Source organism: Panthera tigris, chromosome C1 (assembly GCF_018350195.1).
Source record: "Panthera tigris isolate Pti1 chromosome C1, P.tigris_Pti1_mat1.1, whole genome shotgun sequence".
NCBI lineage: Eukaryota > Metazoa > Chordata > Mammalia > Carnivora > Felidae > Panthera > Panthera tigris.
The window spans coordinates 101630133-101647717 of record NC_056667.1 but is presented as its reverse complement, the minus strand read 5'-3'; the positions used below and the strand labels follow the sequence as shown (position 1 = coordinate 101647717).

The window sequence follows — 17585 nt, the reverse complement described above, 5'->3', positions numbered from 1 at the left end:
CGATTTCCTTTTCCCAGTATTTGAAAGAGGCTGTACAGTTTAAATCTGGTATCTTGTCTGGGACACACCTCTCCCCACCTGCCTTCCAGAGCTAGGATTCAGTCTTGTTTGGGGAGGAAATGGGCCATATCGACAGGGTCCTCTGTGGAGCCCTGATGGCTCAGGGCTCTGTACCCGGTTCCTGGAGGCCCCTTTTATTTCCAAAAGCTCATTCTTACCGCAGCAGGGACAGCGGATTAAAAAAAAAAAGGGGGGGGGGGGAAGCATGCACCTGGTTAATTTGTTTCAGGCATGCAGCTTTGCTTACAAAGCTGACTTATGAAGATTACCAGCTGCCTGGGCGGCTGTAAGCCCGTGCAGCATAGCGAGCACAGTGTTGTTTCTCCTTTGGAGGGTGCTCACATTGAGTGGCATAGATGGGGTATGTACTCTGTGCTGTCAGGATGGGAGACTCAATGAGGGGACCCGATCTGGGCTATAGAAGATAGGTGGGAAAAGCCACAGTAGTTCCAGGCAGAAAACCAAATAGCACTGCAGTCTATTCTGAGCCCTTCCCTTGTTCTCCTCCTCTTCTGCCTCCCCCTGCCTAGGTATGACAAATACTGTGCAGACCACTTCAAAGACAACCACTGTGACCAGGGATGCAACAGTGAGGAGTGTGGCTGGGATGGGTTGGACTGTGCTGCTGACCGGCCGGAGAACCTGGCGGAGGGGACCCTGGTTATAGTGGTGCTCATGCCCCCGGAGCAGCTTCTCCAGGATGCCCGCAGCTTTTTGCGGGCACTGGGCACCCTGCTCCGTACCAACCTGCAGATTAAACGGGACTCCCAGGGGGCATTCATGGTCTACCCCTATTATGGTGAGAAGTCGGCTGCCATGAAGAAGCAGAGGATGATACGCAGGTCCCTTCCTGGTGACCAAGAACAGGAGGTGGTTGGGTAGGTTTTTGGTTTCTGAACTTCTTAAAGTTTATAAAGCTAAGTACTCTGACACACAGAGGAAGTCATAACTGAACTTATAAGAATGCAGAGCTCAGGCAAGTAGAATAGCCACCAAGTACAGTAAACTCGTGATGCCAGTACGTATGTTTAAGGGTAAGGTTTTCCTTGGGCTTGGTATCCTGAAAGGGGGGCTGGAGCAAGCAGAAGGCGGGATGTCAGGACGGCCTCCTCAAATGCCAGAATGTGTAACCTTTTGCCAGGGTTGCCTCAAATCCCTTTACTACTGACCATTCTTTTTATGTTAATCATTGCATTCTGTTCAAGGCCATGCATTTATAACAGAAGGCTCTCTGTAATAATCTTGAATTGTTCTGTCATGGCACCCCACTATTTGTTGCTGTATCCCACAAGTTTCAACTGTATAGCTACCTCAGATGCAGATGCAGAGACCACGGAGAATAGGGACCCGCTTTACCCAGTGTCCTCCCTTTGACTTGCGTTGCCTAAGTCAGAAGGTGCAAACTCAGCCAGACCAAGGAAGGTGAGACATAGTCTGGTGGGAACTCGTATTTAGGATCTAATTTCTGAGATCTTTTGATGGCCCCATCACAGAGATAGGAGAGCCCAGTGCTGATGTGAGGAAGGAAGGCTCATGCAGTCCTTTCTAACTTCACTTGCTTGACTGGCACCCTGTTTTACTCACCATTTCCCCTTGGCATCCTACAGCTCTAAGGTGTTTCTGGAAATTGACAACCGCCAATGTGTTCAAGATTCAGACCAGTGTTTCAAGAACACGGATGCAGCAGCAGCTCTTCTGGCCTCTCACGCCATCCAGGGGACCTTGTCCTACCCTCTTGTGTCCGTCGTCAGTGAGTAGCACTGGTGTTAAAGGAAGAGTTTGGGGCAGGGGAGACATCACTTGGGGCCAGTGAGAAAAGGGCACACTTTTCAGTGTGCAGCTCTGTTTTTCAGTGCCAGTGAGGTCAATCAGTCAATGCCCTCTAAATGAATTTTATGCTAAGATTGAGAGGTTTATTCAGCACATTCCCTGTCTCCTTGTACTTCCAGGTGAATCTCTGACTCCAAAAGGTACTCAGCTTCTCTATCTACTTGCTGTTGCCGTTGTCATTATCCTGTTTATTATCTTGCTGGGAGTTATCATGGCGAAACGAAAGCGTAAGCATGGCTCCCTCTGGCTGCCTGAAGGTTTCACCCTTCGCCGAGACTCCAGCAATCACAAGCGCCGTGAGCCAGTGGGACAGGATGCCGTGGGGCTGAAGTAAGACAGTTTGCCAACAAGCCACTATTCACAGTAGTAATAGCAGGGATAGAGGAGAAAGGAAATCTTGTTGCATTATGATTTTAAATTTCAAGCTCTGGCCACACCACATTGTCACACCTAACCATGATTCTGAGTGCCTGCTGAGCGACTATGAACTAACAGAGTCTGGATGCTTCTATTCTGTATATATTAAAGCAGTGGTGCTTGGCTTATATGTTGAGGCACCCTTTTGTTGTAAGCTCTTGATCCACAGGAAAGGAAAAGATGTTTACTCGGGCAGTGGGATGGAAAATACTGCCCATCCTTTGTGGGCCAAGGCTCCTGAAAGTCTTTGAGGATAGCCATGGAAAAAGTATTGAAAACCACTATATGAGTTTATGACATAACCTCTGCTCTTGTTTTTCCCCTTCATAATCTTGTCCTATCAGAAATCTCTCAGTGCAAGTCTCAGAGGCTAACCTAATTGGTTCTGGAACAAGTGAACATTGGGTTGATGATGAAGGGCCCCAGCCAAAGAAAGCCAAGGTAAGCTGGCCATGGTAGATCCACTATTATCAGCCACTATCTGGTCACATCAAATTTCTGTCCTTTGCTATCTAGAGTGTCCTGAATGGGTGAAAAGGGTGATAGTCTTTATGTGCTGCCCAGGCAATGACTACCCCAGGTTGTCATGAAAGGCAAGAATCATTAGGTCATTGATGGCCTTGGGTTACCTCCATATGTGTTTCAGTAAGAACTCTTTAGAGGCGCCTGGGTGGCTCAGTCAGTTAAGCATCTGACTCTTGATTTCAGCTCAGGTCATGATCTCATGGAGTTTGAGCCCCACATTGGGCTCTATGCTGGCGGTGTGGAGTCTGCTTGGGAATCTCTCTCTCACTTTCTCTCTGCCCTTGCCCCATTTGCACGCGCTCTCTCTCTCTCTCTCTCTGTCTCTCTAAATAAAAAAATAAATAAACCTAAAAAAATAACTCTTTATTAAAAATAATAAAACAAACATGATTCCTTCCTTAAGAATCATGCTGATGGTAGCTGAATAAGGAATGATGTGTGTAAATAGCAGTTTCCTTTATGACTAGCTCTCCCCCTTATCTTCTCTGGATACTCCCCCTTCAGGAAGGAAGAAAGCCAATGACCATTGAGTTTGGAGGTTCTGCATCTTGAGCGCAGGAAACTAGAACCATAAAGTAAGAGGTAGATTGGGCTGAAGCTGATGTGAAAAGGGAGACAGTCCATCCATAGCTATACATGGCTGGGATATGCATATATCCATGAGTATTCTAAAGCAGCTTGAGGGGATGAATGCTTGAGGAATATAGACATGCAGTACAGCATGATGGTTTAGAACATTGCTTAGTTACAATCAGAACTGGATTCAAGTCCAAAACTCTGCTACTTAGTAGCTGGAAAACTTAACCTCTTTGTACCTCATTATCCTTATCTGTAAAATAGGGAGTTGTTTCAAAGATTAAATATATATGTGTGAAGCATCTTACCCATTTTCTATCATGTAGTAAATATTCAATAAAAGGTAGCTGCCTTTTAAATTATAGTAATAGTTATTGCCCAGCAAATATTTTCTTGGGTGTTTGCTATGTGCTGGGCATTGTATTAAGTACAGGGAGGTGGTATTGAACAAGGCTTGTTTCCTGTTCTCATGAACCTTACCTTCTCGTGGTAGAGACTGTTACATAGTGCCTTGTGAGCACTTAACACAGAGTCAGTTAAATAGAGGTAAGCAGAGGGTATTTTCGAACCCACAAGAGGAATTAAAGTCCCGTTGTATTTGAATGGTAGGTAGGAGTTAGTCAGACAAAGAATTGGGAAAAGATACGGCAGGCACAGGGGACAATCCAGGCAGAAGTCCAGAAGCAAGGAAATGGTGTTTTGGGGATCTGTATCTAGATAGCGTATTTGGTAGATGAAATAGATGGTATATTAAGGCTGAAGCCTGGAGTTTGGAATGGGGAGGTCGGGAGAGTGGTACAGATGGCACAGGAGAGGGTGACAGGAATCACATCCGGCAGCAGCAGGAAGGCAGTGTGGATGACACCCTGGCAGGTAGAATAGGAGGAGACTACAACTGCCTCCTTGTCCGCAGCTCCTAATGGTGGGCCAGGTCAACACAGAGCCTTGTTTTCTTGTCAGGCTGAAGATGAGGCTTTGCTCTCAGAAGAAGATGATGCCATTGATCGACGTCCATGGACACAGCAGCACCTTGAGGCTGCAGATATCCGCAGGACGCCATCGCTGGCACTCACTCCTCCACAGGCGGAGCAGGAGGTGGATGTGTTGGACGTGAATGTCCGTGGCCCAGGTCAGCACACACCCACTTTCCAAACCTGCCCTGCCTGCCCTTGGCTCTGTGATGTGCCTTGGTGATCTGCCCCCTGCCAGTTGCACAGACTAAATTAGCATGAGGAAATGAACACTTAGGGAATACAGACATGCAGAACATGTAAACTTCTGTAAGAAGAGGGAAGGATTTTATATTGCCTCATCTACAGCATGCTTGGGAATAGATAGGCTGATTACATGGGAAAGAGTTTAGTGGGATAGAGAAATAATATCCCAAAGCAGAAGGATAGAAAATTACTTTAATTGATACCTTAGTGCATATTATTGTTAATACTGGATATTTTTAAATGTTACCCAATTTAAAATAACATAGCACTTAGGAACTCAAACAGGAAGGCTTGTTTAACTTAGAGAAGAGCCCTAGCTTAAAAACACTCTTATTTTCCCATAAAGGGCATTATCAGGGGAAAAACAGGTGGCAAATGTAAAATGAATTGCCCATTACCACAAGAAGCTCAGAGGGTTTTTTCCCCATAAGAATAACTTTATTCAAACAGAATGCTTCCAGCCATTGGGTTCATTGAACATTAATGTCCTTCTCCTCCTTAAATATTTTTTGGAAAATTCCGTTCTTATAGATGGGTGCACCCCACTGATGCTGGCTTCCCTCCGAGGAGGCAGCTCAGATATGAGTGATGAAGATGAAGATGGAGAGGACTCTTCTGCCAACATCATCACAGACTTGGTCTACCAGGGTGCCAGCCTGCAGGCCCAGACAGACCGGACTGGTGAGATGGCTCTGCACCTTGCAGCGCGCTACTCAAGGGCTGATGCTGCCAAGCGTCTCCTGGATGCAGGTGCAGACGCCAACGCCCAGGACAACATGGGCCGCTGCCCTCTCCATGCTGCAGTGGCAGCTGATGCCCAGGGGGTCTTCCAGGTAAAGAACAGAGCTGATTCCCTATAGATCTATAATGGTTTCTCTTTGCTAAGGCACTTAATACCCAATTATGCTCATTCAGTAATTCTCTGAGAAAATAGGGCGGATGGTGGATCTGGTGGATCCAGGATGGTGGAGTCCTGCTTGTCGGATGTGAAAGCAGGAAAAGAGCAGCAGAAAACTGACCTAACCAGAACAGCCAAATAGCGATAGAGCTTACAGCAGATCCCACCAGTTTCCTGATTCTTCATCACTGTTCATTTTGATGTGCCAAAATTCCTCCCAAATGAATAGATCAGATGGCAGTGATACCTGTTACGAAGTTTTTGACTAGTATCAGCTTGTCCCTGTAGATTTATCTGGCCATATGGGCTCCCAGCTGTTCCTTGGTGGTTTCTTTGACATGAATTCACTGTGTATTCCTTTTATTTTACCCATGTGAGGAAACTGGAAGCATTCTGATTAATCTTAAACTCTATACACCATAACTGAGGTTATGATATTTTCCCACTTACTCCTTTCTTTAGAAAGCAGAAGACATCACTCTCCATGAGATGGCGTCCCCTAGCACCCTTTGTTCCTTCATTCATTCATGCGTTCATTCAGCATTTATTGATTGAGGATGATAGAATCATGGACACAAAGACAACAAGCATTCCCTGCCCTCCTGGAACTTACAGCGTTGCCTCAGCTCTGATGCTCTTGTTTCTTCTTTTAACTTCATTATTTTCTTTTATCTAGTTGACTATCTTTTCTGTACTTTCTCATCTTGTAGATTCTGATCCGCAACCGAGTAACTGATCTGGACGCCAGGATGAACGATGGCACTACACCACTGATCCTGGCCGCCCGCCTGGCTGTGGAGGGAATGGTGGCAGAACTGATCAACTGCCAAGCAGATGTGAATGCAGTAGACGATCATGGTAGGGCCGAGAGGCAGGGAGCCAGATTCTCGCCTGCAAAACATGCCTCTAAGGGGGAAAGTCATTATGTGATCTTTAAAGAACCATCTCAGATTTGAATCCAATGAAGATTCTATCATTCATTTATTCTTCTTTCAACATTTTAAGTCCAGAGAACTAAGCCAGTGGGAAGTCCATAGGCGAAGATAGGAAGGGATGTTTAGTGAGGGTTTTTGGAACCCAAAGCCAGTCTATGAAAGGCTTGCCTCTGTAGGTTCCACTCTGGATATGAGGACTAGTGAGCTTGTCCTCACTAGGGAGGGATTATGAGCAACATCTTAAATAGACATTCTGGTGTGATAAGTAGATAGATTATTGTCCTCAGTATGGGATTCTACCATGTGGAAGACGTGGGTACCCTAGACAAATGATCTTTTTACCTACATGTCTTTCTAATGCTAGGCAGCCTGTATTAAAGTATTTCTAGAACAGGAAAAGGAAGATAATACTTTGATTTTTTTCCACAGGCTGTCACTGACAACTGGCTTGCTTCTCTCTGGGAAGTTCAAGGTTTCCTTATATAAGTCATGATGCTTCCTTATACTGGGAAGAGGACATGTTCCTCTACTCTGTCTGCTTATAAAAATGTTTCTCCCTGCAGGAAAATCCGCTCTTCACTGGGCAGCTGCTGTCAATAACGTGGAGGCAACCCTTTTGCTGTTGAAAAACGGGGCCAACCGAGACATGCAAGACAACAAGGTACAGTCTGGGCAGACCTAGCAGTGCCTCAGATTACGAAGCCTTCCCTTTTCTCCTATAGCTCCTCTTGTGATGAGTATAGACAAAGAGGGAGGCAGCGTGGACAACAGCTGGATCCAAAGAGTTTGAGGGGAAGGTATTGGGTTATGCAGGGATGTGTCAGGAGGCGAGTCCTCTGCCTACGCAGTACTCAGTCTGGATCAGGCTGTCCTGTAAATAACTTCAGTGTAGCCTTTTCTGCCTTTCTCTTTGACATCGTCCTTTCTCCTGTTCTCTGTTCTCTTCATGCTCACTTGCTTTTCTCTTGTTCTTGTTCATTTTCTTTGTTGTGGCTCTTGTTTTCTGTTCTTGGACACCATGGTATTTTCCTGGTTGCTTTTCTTCCTCTGGGTTTTGGGTCATACTTCTCTTCTCTTGTGTATTTCCTCTTTTCTCTAATTTTAATTCTTTCTTAAACATGTTTTGTTTCCTATTGCTTCTGCTTCCCCTTATTTTTCTGCTTTAGGTTCTTGCCCTCCTACTTCTCTTATTTCTAAGAAGTCCTTTTCCTCTTAGAACCCTATTTTGATAAGCTCAGTGCTCTTTTAAGCAAATCTCTGGCTCAGGAGAATGCTTTATTTCACACATTCCCAACTAAGGAGACATCACCCTCAATGGGGCAAAACTGACTGTTGAGGAAGGGTAGAATGATCTTACTCTTTTTATGTATAAAACTACAGATATATGGGGCACCTGGGTGGTTCGATCAGGTAAGCGTCCAACTCTTGGTTTCACCTCAGGTCATGAACTCACCGTTCATGAGTTTGAGCACTACGTTGAGCTCCATGCTGACAGCACACAGGCTGCTTGGGATTCTCTGTCTCCCTCTCTCTCTGCCCTCCCCCCCACCCAATCTTTCAAATGAAATAAATAAATTTTTATTTATTTATATTTTTTAAAATTTTCTCTTTTACATTTATTTATTTTTGAGAGACAGAGAGACAGAGCACTAGTCGGGGAGGGATAGAGAGAGGAAGACACAGAATCCTAAGCAGGCTCCAGGCTCTGAGCTGTCAGCACAGAGCCCGACGCAGGGCCCAAACTCACAAACCATGAGATCATGACCTGAGCCGAAGTCAGACACTTAACTGACTGACCCACTCAGGCGCCCCATAAAAAAAAATTTTTTTTAAGCTACAGATATACATTCAGTACCTAGGTAGATAGACATTTTATCTGTGCTAGTAAAATTTCATATGGGGAGGCAGTTAGGGAAATAATGTCTAAGGGATTGATAATAACAAAAAGTTTGAGAAACACTGACGTATGATCAAGGGTGTTACTAATTTTCATGTGCTATGTGGGTCTTTTCTGTAGGAAGAGACACCTCTGTTTCTTGCTGCCCGGGAGGGAAGCTATGAAGCAGCCAAGATCCTGTTAGACCATTTTGCCAATCGGGATATCACAGACCACATGGATCGTCTTCCCCGGGATGTGGCTCGGGACCGCATGCACCATGACATCGTGCGCCTCCTAGACGAGTACAATGTGACACCGAGCCCTCCAGGCACTGTGCTGACTTCTGCCCTCTCACCTGTCATCTGTGGGCCCAACAGATCTTTCCTCAGCCTAAAGCACACCCCAATGGGCAAGAAGCCTAGACGGCCCAATACCAAGAGTGCCATGCCCACTAGCCTCCCTAACCTTGCCAAGGAGGCCAAGGATGCCAAGGGTAGTAGGAGGAAGAAGTCTCTGAGTGACAAGGGTCAGCTGTCTGAGAGTTCAGTGACTTTATCCCCAGTTGATTCCTTAGAGTCTCCTCACACATATGTTTCTGACACCACATCCTCTCCAATGATTACATCCCCTGGAATCTTACAGGCCTCACCCAACCCTATGTTGGCCACTGCTGCACCCCCTGCCCCAGTCCATGCACAGCATGCACTGTCTTTCTCTAACCTGCATGAAATGCAGCCTTTGGCTCACGGGGCCAACCCTGTACTTCCCTCAGTGAGCCAGCTGCTATCCCACCACCACATTGTTCCCCCAGGCAGTAGCAGTACGGGGAGCTTGGGTAGGCTCCATCCAGTCACTGTTCCAGCAGATTGGATGAACCGCATGGAGATGAATGAGACCCAGTACAATGAGATGTTTAGTATGGTTCTGGCTCCAGCTGAGGGCACGCACCCTGGCATAGCTCCCCAGAGCAGACCACCTGAAGGGAAGCATATAACTACCCCTCGGGAGCCCTTGCCCCCCATTGTGACTTTCCAGCTAATCCCCAAAGGCAGTATTTCCCAACCAGCAGGGACTCCCCAGCCTCAGTCCAACTGCCCCCCACCTGTTACAGGCCCTGTGCCCACCATGTACCAGATTCCAGAAATGGCTCGTTTGCCTAATATGGCTTTTCCCACTGCCATGATGCCCCAGCAGGATGGGCAGGTTGCTCAGACCATTCTCCCAGCCTATCATCCTTTCCCAGCCTCTGTGGGCAAGTATCCCACACCACCTTCACAGCATAGTTATGCTTCCTCAAATGCTGCTGAGCGAACACCCAGTCACAGTGGTCACCTCCAGGGTGAGCATCCCTACCTGACACCATCCCCAGAGTCTCCTGACCAGTGGTCAAGTTCATCACCCCACTCTGCTTCTGACTGGTCAGATGTGACCACCAGCCCTACCCCTGGGGGTGCTGGAGGAGGTCAACGGGGACCTGGAACACACATGTCTGAGCCACCGCGCAGCAACATGCAGGTGTATGCATGAAAGAGTCTGCCTCCAGTGTAGGGACAGAACTGCCTATTGTAAATGCTGCTGAGGAACAAATGAAGGTCATCCGGGAGAGAAATGAAGAAATCTCTGGAATCAGCTTCTGGAAGCAGGAGGAAGAAGATGCTTTTATCTTTTAGATAATGCAAAAAGCAATTTTGTCAGCTTCACTGGGTATCTGCAGGATTTGGGGTGTGAGGAACATGGTTCCTTTCAGTCTTTTACCCATCAAGCCAAGTTTGTGGAAACTCAAGATGAATACAAGACTTGGGGCCACGTTTACTCTTTTCTCTTTGGAGAAAAGAATGGATGCCTGTTGTAGCCCAGACATTCTTGCAGCCTGGACTGCATTTTAAGCCCTGGGGGCTTCTGCCATATCCATGAGAAGATTTTACGTACAGTCCTGTTGGGAATTGTACCTTGGAATTCTGCCCAAGTTGACTTATCTCATCTTCTCTTACTTGGAAATTCTTCTGACTTCATTTGGTGCTTTAATTTTTGCACCTCTCTGTGGTTGTACTCCCCCCACACCCCCAGCATGGTACAGGGCAACGTGCTTTTAATCATTCCTGCTCTGAAAAGCAATTTCAGCCTCCTTTCCCCTCTTCTCCCAGTGTCCCCAGGAATATCACAGGGTTTGCTTCAGTCATGGTTCTCAGCATACACCTTTCAAGTATGTTTCTTGAGAAAACGGATTCATTGCAGTCTCCTACATAATGTCATTCCTAGAAGAGGAAGGGGAGCAAGACATTTTTCTTTGAACCCATTTTGGAGACAGAAGTCCTTTTCAAGAGACTGCACCTTAGTTCTCTTGCCTGCATGCAGGGCTTTACGTAAACCTTACCAGGAAGAAGGATAAGAATTGGTTGTTTTCCCATTTGTGGGCCTAGTCAGTGGGAAGTTTCATCATTGGCAGTGCAGGTACTATGAGCCCCTTGAAACAAATAAACAAACAAACAAGAAACAGACAAAGATGTGGAATGTTGGAATGACCAAGAGATAAGCTAACTCATGTGAGAAGTGGTTATCCACTAACAAGTCCCTTTCCTTCTCTCCCAGCATTCCATTGACGGCCTGTGCAAAACACATTTGTTCCCAGATCTCAGAACCCCTGGCCTACTTCACTCACTCATCCAGCAGGGAAAGCTAGCCTTAGTTGTTGAGACTTTCCTTCCATAGAAGAAAATGTCTCAAACGATGCTTCCTCGCCACTCAGAGCTGAACTCTGTTTGGCTCGAGGGACCCCGTGCCAGCCAGGTTCCTTTTGCGGAGGGATTGCAGTCTCTGCTTCCTGAGGCTGTTTCTGACCGCAGGCCTGCTCACCAGCCCTTCACTGTGCGTGCAGTCTGAGTTATCGGTGCACCCAAGTAGGTTCTCACCGAACGCATGGATTTTTCTGTGTTCAAGTGCAGGAAATAGAAAGCTAACCTAGTTTTCTGGGATCCAAGCCAGCCCTGTACAAAGGTTGGAACTATGAGGCAGCCTTTGCTATTTTTTGCTACCATTCCTTTTGTTTTGAGGCAGTCGTGGCGTTCCCTTTCAGGCAACTAACATAGAAACTTACTGGGGACATTTTCCTTTCCCAGAGTTGCCTTGTAGATAATGATGGACAATTAAAGACTGTCTTTGTCATTCTCATGCTCAGATTATGGTTCTATTTTACTTGAGTCGGCTCTCTGTATTTGTGGTCTTGGCACCTTCTGTGACACTGTGTCAAGGGCAGAAGCATTCTAGTCAACACTAGAAATAGGAATATCGTTTTCTTCCTCTTGTCCCTGAGTCATCCAATAGTGGATCCTGTGGCCACACTGTCATCTCTGCCCGGTGCTGTGATGTCATGACACCTGGGAAATTAGTTCTGCTGGGGCATTTTGTAGATAATAACCAGTGAATTGCCTACTCTGTTTGAATGGTAGTCTTCATTCCTGCCTTGGCTAGGAGTACCCGTCAGAGCATTCCACTTAACGTGATTTATCTGTTTGTGGCCCCGTATGGAACCCCTGAGTGTCTGTTAGCATGGCAGTCTACAAATTTTTTTTTTTAGTCCTGCCCAAGCTCATCAACAGAAATAATTAGTACTGCCCCAGCAAACTGTATTCTCTCACGTGGCAACTCTTACCAGCCCTTTCATAGCAGGTAACGTTTTATCTTCTGAACAGTGACTCTCTGTCCTTGGGCCCATTTGTTAATTCACAGATGGGGAGAACCTGTGTGGGCCACTGTGGACCTCACCACATCTGCCCCTGTCATCCTGTTTCATCCCCACTTCCTGAAAGTATCAGCCTCTGACCCAACAGCTTGGATCCTCTATTGCCTCCTCCTTCCCCAACCACAATTTAGGCTAACTTGCTTCTTTTTCCTTCTTGGGATCCTTTGGGTTTTGGGAAAGGGAATGTGAAAGCTGCCATTACAGACTACGGGCTTCAGTGATGAGGAGGAAAACACTGCCTTTCAAGCATTTATCAATCCCTTAGATTTTAAGAACCCTTCAGTTGTATAGTACCTAATAAAAGTGAAGGTGAGATGGAGAATCACTTTCTTATTTGGGTTCTGAATTAGAGACTAAGTTTTATAGGACACGTCTTTTATGCCATGTATAGGTCACCCTCTCCCCAATTCTGGTTTGTTTTTATTTTTATAAATTTTTCTTTTGACTCCTCTTCTGTCTGCCTTTGGGGATAGATTCTTCTGTTTGTTTCTTCTGTTTTGTGTTAAGCATCATTTTCTGACTTACATGATGGTGAGGGAGAGAAACGTGTAAAAGAGAGTTAAAGACTTTGATGTAAGCAGTCAGCCATGATGCTCAAGCCTGCTATGCCATCTTATTATGTTCGCTGGTACACAGTTCTGGCACAGAAAAGAACCAAAGGTATAATATTTTGTGGGCAGGCAGTTTGGATTTTAACCAACACATTGAATGTATGATGACTATTTGAGAGAACACAACTATATGACCTGACGCTCCCACTTGTAACTGGTACTACGGCTCCTTCCTTGTGTACATTTCTCTTAAAAGTGATACTATATGTTTGTATGAGAAACCCAGTAACCAGAAAAATGACTGCATATTCCTAACTATACATAGTAAGGAAAATGCAAACTGTTTTTACTTTTCAAATTTTCATTCTAAAGTAGTTAAGATGAAATTTATATGAAAGCATTTTTATCACAAAATAAAAAAAGATTACATGTCAAGCTCTGTGACATTGCAGTTTTTATTTTCCATTCCAGCGTCCCTGGTCTTGCAGTGACCTCCTTTGTGATGTCATGATAGGCTGAGAATGAAATAATTTTCTCTTCATTCTGAATCCCACAAAGCCAAGCACTAGGCTTCTTTTTTTCATTCTCCCAAGCAGATTGCAAATAAATGCTTTTGAGGAAAAACTTCTGTCAAATAGGAAGCACCACAAGACAATCACTTTTCTGTGCACTAGTTAGTGGCAAACAGACACTGAAGACAAGGTACCTTCCAGTGGGAATGGGGAGTGTTTGCTAAGGCCAGAATTGAAAAGTGGGACGTAACTGATAATATTGATAGTGCTGTTACCTAAACCATGAGTTTTCAATATTATTCCCCAAATTAAATTTGTATAGAACTTTGTTGCAGGGAGTATGGCCGGAGTCGCAAAAGATGAGTCCACAAACAAAATGCAGTTAAGTGAAGGTCCTCATACTTGAGTCGGAATGAGGCCCTGACTCCAGAATGAAGCTTCTTTTTATTAGGATAATTGCTAAAGACTATGTGCGTAAAGTCAGCTGAGCAAGTGTGTTAATCAATCTAATGGTTTAGCTTTTCAAGGTTGAATTTCGAGTTAATTGGTTTCTGTAACACTACGAAGGGTCAGGTGTGAAGGAGGATCCAGCCCTGGACTATGTTAATGGCTCTAGGTGTCCCTTACCAGCTGCAGCCTCATTCAGCTGTGTAAACATGTCCTAAGGCCTTGCACCTTCTCCAGCCCTTCCCTTTTGAAGTCTCTTCCTTGGATGCTTCTCTCCTGCATCTCCCACAGAACTTTATACAATTCTAAAGTAGTATTTTGCCTATAAATATGTTACCAAGTTCCTTTATACATTTACTTGTGAAAGTCCATCAGGGAGACGTTTGAACACAAATATTTGACATTGGTGATGCTTATGTCATGACCAGTCTTGTGTCAACTTCAGCATTGAGTTTATTTCCATATTCTGTTAGTTTTGCAGAAACTTTTTTTTTTTTTAGTTTATTTCTTTTTGAGAGAGAGAGGGAGAGGGAGACACAGAATCCAAAGCAGTCTCCAGGCTCTGACCTGTCAGCACAGAGCCCAAGGCAAGGCCCAACCTCATGAACCGCGAGATCATGACCTGAGCTGAAGTCAGATGCTTAACGGACAGCCACCCAGGCACCCCTGCTTTGCAGAAACTTTGAATCATACATATATAATTCTAAATGGTAGAAATACTTGCTTAAATGACTGGAAATCTTAGGATATGCTTCAGTTGAATAGATGAAGGAGTTTTATTCAAAATCTGCACAAATATATTTTAACACAACTGACAGCACATATTGGTTAGCCTGACAGCTTTCTAATTTCATATAAAACACATTTGAGTCTTCATGTTAGGCTTTGTAATGGCATAACAGGAAAATGAATTTGAGAGCTAAGGAATGATTTGCCTAAGTCTGGTCCTCTGCAGGCTGGCATCTCAGAGCTGGACTGGCCTCTTCAGACTATTTAGGAGCTAACTTGCTGGAAACCTGCTTTCTGGATCTGAGCTGCAGGCCACTAGCTTGCTCTCCACATCCTACCACTGCAATCGCAAGCCTAAAAACCTCACCCTTGATTGTGGCGGGGGGATCCGGGGCTCTCCCAACTATGATCTCCAAAGAGGGAGGGCAGGGCTGGAGGCCAAGGCCTGCCACATCACACAGCTGGGACAGTAGACTTGGACACCAGGCCACAGTCAGGCCAGGGGTGAGACTGGGGCTTCCCTCAGTCCCACAGCTAAGAAGCCTCATAGCCCAAGGAGAGGGGGCTGAGTTCCCCTTTCAGAGCATGATGAATACAACAACCATCCTTAATGCCTGCACACAGTCCAGGATGTGATGGGCAATGGGAGAACTGAGCTCCTTTACTGCCTCTGCTTCTGCAAGCTCTCCCAATACGCACTGCCCTGGGCCAGCAGGGCTCGATCTCCTCATCTGCCTGACCGTATTTTAAAAATGAAATGACCCCTTTCACGAAGATGGCGCCGAAGGTGAAAAAGGAAGCCCCTGCCCCTCCCAAAGCCAAAGCCAAAGCTTTGAAGGCCAAGAAAGTAGTGCTGAAAGGCGTCCATAGTCATAAAAAAAAAAGATCTGCACGTCACCTACATTCCGACAGCCCAAGGTACTGCATCTCCGAAGGCAGCCCAAATATCCTCAAAAGAGTGCCTCTCGGAGAAACAAGCTTGACCACTATGCCATCATCAAGTTCCCCCTGACTGCAGAGTCAGCCATGAAGAGAACAGAAGACAACAACACACTTGGGTTCATTGTGGATGCCAAGGCCAATAAGCACCAGATCAAACAGGCTGTGAAGAAGCTCTATGACATCGACATGGCCAAGGTCAACACTCTGATCAGGCCCGATGGAGGAAAGAAAGCATATGTTTGATTGGCTCCCGACTATGATGCTTTGGATGTTGCCAACAAAATTGGGATCATCTAAACTGAGTCCAGCTGGCTAAATCTAAATATAAAAGTTTTCACCATAAAAAAATAAAAAATCATAAATAAAAATAAACATGAAATGTGAATCAGGTGCTTGCAAAAGCCCTGAAGAGGGAGAGGGTGTATGTGAAGTATGTGAGTAGGTGAGGAAGTGTAGGCATATGAATGTGTGTGAAACAGAGAAAATACAACTTTTCTTTCTTTGCCTTAGGCTTAGCAAAACACATCGAGAACAATGACAGCAGTCAAATCTGCCTGCCAAGTAGGAGCAAACTCAAATGAGGATAACTCAAGAGGGGCTTATTTACAAAAGGACTACTGAGGAAGTGTGCATGTGTGAGGTGTAGGAGAACTCTAAGGAGCGGTGCAGAAAGCACTGGCTAGTCCCAGCAGAGCTATGACTGCTGGATACAAAGGGATGAGACCAGAGGAGGCTACCAGAACCTGGAAAGAGTGTAGAGCAGGTTACCTCAAGAAGAGCTATGCTTCAGTTAGGGAGTCAGTGAGCCCCAAAGCTCCTTGACAAGGACGCCAGGGAATGAGTACTCTGACCTCATTCCCCACCCCATTTCTGCCCAGACTTCCTTCCTCCCTTCCTTCCTTCCCTCCTTCCTTCCTCCCTTCCTTCTTCCCTCCCTCCCTTCCTCCCTTCCTTCCTTCCTCCCTCCCTCCTTCCCTCCCTTCCTTCCTCCTTTCCTTCCTACCTTCCTTTCTTTCCTCCCTCCCTCCCTCCCTTCCTTCCTCCTTTCCTTCCTACCTTCCTTTCTTTCCTCCCTCCCTCCCTCCCTTCCTTCCTCCCTTCCTTTCTTTCCTCCCTCCCTCCCTTACTTCCTTCTTTCCTTTCCTCCTTCCCTCCCTCCCTTCCTTTCCTTCCTCCCTCTCTTCCTTCCTCCCTCCCTTCCTTCCTCCCTCCCTTCCTTCCTCCCTCCCTTCCTTCATTTCCCCCTTCCCTCCTTTCCTTCATCCCTTCCTTCCTTTCCTCCCTCCCTTCCTTCCTTCTTTCCTTTCCTCCCTCCCTTCCTTTCCTCCTTCCTCCCTCCCTTCCTTCCTTCATTTCCTCCTTCCCTCCCTTCCTTCATCCCTTCCTTCGTTTCCTCCCTCCCTTCCTTACCTCCCTCCCTCCCTCCCTCTCTCCTTTCCTTCCCTCCTTCCTCCCTCCCTCCCTCCCTCGCTCCCTTCCTTCCTTCCTTTTTTCTCCTTCCTTCTTCTTCCTCCTTCCTTCCTTCTTTCCCTCCTTCCTTCTTTCCTTCCTTCCCTCTTTCCTTCTTTCCCTCCTTCCTTCTTTCCCTTCTTCCCTCCTTTCTTCCCTCCTTCCTTCTTTCCTTCCTTTCTTCCCTCCTTCCTTCCTTCCCTCCTTCCTCCCTCTCCCTCTTTCAAGAGTGCACAGTGGGGTGGGGGCAGAGAGAGAGAGAGAGAGCGAGCAAGCCCTAAGGGGCTCCATGCCCAGCACAGAGCCTGACCCAGGGCTCAATTCCATGACTGTGAGATTACAGCCTGAACCAAAAACAAGAATTGGACACCCAACTGACTGAGCCACCCAGGTGCCCCACCACCCAGACTTTCTATCTGCTGGAGCCAAATGGAAGTCTGAAAATACAGGAGGCTGTTGAATTTGATCCATTGATACATGTCAGCTTTCTGGGGTGGGGAAGTTGGTAGAGAAAGGAAGAGAGTACCTGCAGGTGTGAACACATCCTTATCCAAAACATTCTCCCTACAGCTCTAACGTTTCTAAGAAAGTTCTACTGGCAGCCTGCTATTGATGTGTCAAGGCAGGAAACACAAAGTAAAAGGAATTATGTATTGGTAATCCTGACTTAATTTATTTTCCTGATCTACTGGTGTGTTTCTTCACCACCTTGGCTTTGAACACCCAAAATTAAGACGAGCATCAGCAGTAGGATGGACAAATTATGGTACCTCCTTTCAATGGAATACTACACAGAAATTTTTAAAAAGAAAACCATGCAACAATATGGAGAATTGTTGCTGACATAATGTTGAGGAAATTAAGCCAGACAAAAGAATA

General features: G+C 45.9%; 1 protein-coding gene and 1 pseudogene across 2 annotated transcripts in view; both read left to right on the top strand.

Annotated features, from left to right (window-relative positions):
• NOTCH2 (notch receptor 2) overlaps window positions 1-12808 on the top strand; it is a 163821-nt gene extending 151013 nt beyond the window's left edge. For both annotated transcript variants that reach the window (XM_042993905.1, XM_042993904.1), the window contains exons 26-34: window positions 591-938; window positions 1668-1810; window positions 2010-2220; window positions 2652-2748; window positions 4369-4537; window positions 5157-5458; window positions 6234-6381; window positions 7022-7119; window positions 8476-12808. In XM_042993905.1, coding sequence (XP_042849839.1) covers window positions 591-938; window positions 1668-1810; window positions 2010-2220; window positions 2652-2748; window positions 4369-4537; window positions 5157-5458; window positions 6234-6381; window positions 7022-7119; window positions 8476-9864 — 2905 coding nt within the window. In that variant the 3' untranslated portion in view covers window positions 9865-12808. The remainder of the gene's footprint in view (window positions 1-590; window positions 939-1667; window positions 1811-2009; window positions 2221-2651; window positions 2749-4368; window positions 4538-5156; window positions 5459-6233; window positions 6382-7021; window positions 7120-8475) is intronic.
• A 2174-nt stretch (window positions 12809-14982) lies between these two features.
• Window positions 14983-15554, top strand: LOC107178986 (annotated as a pseudogene).
• Window positions 15555-17585: the final 2031 nt, after the last annotated feature.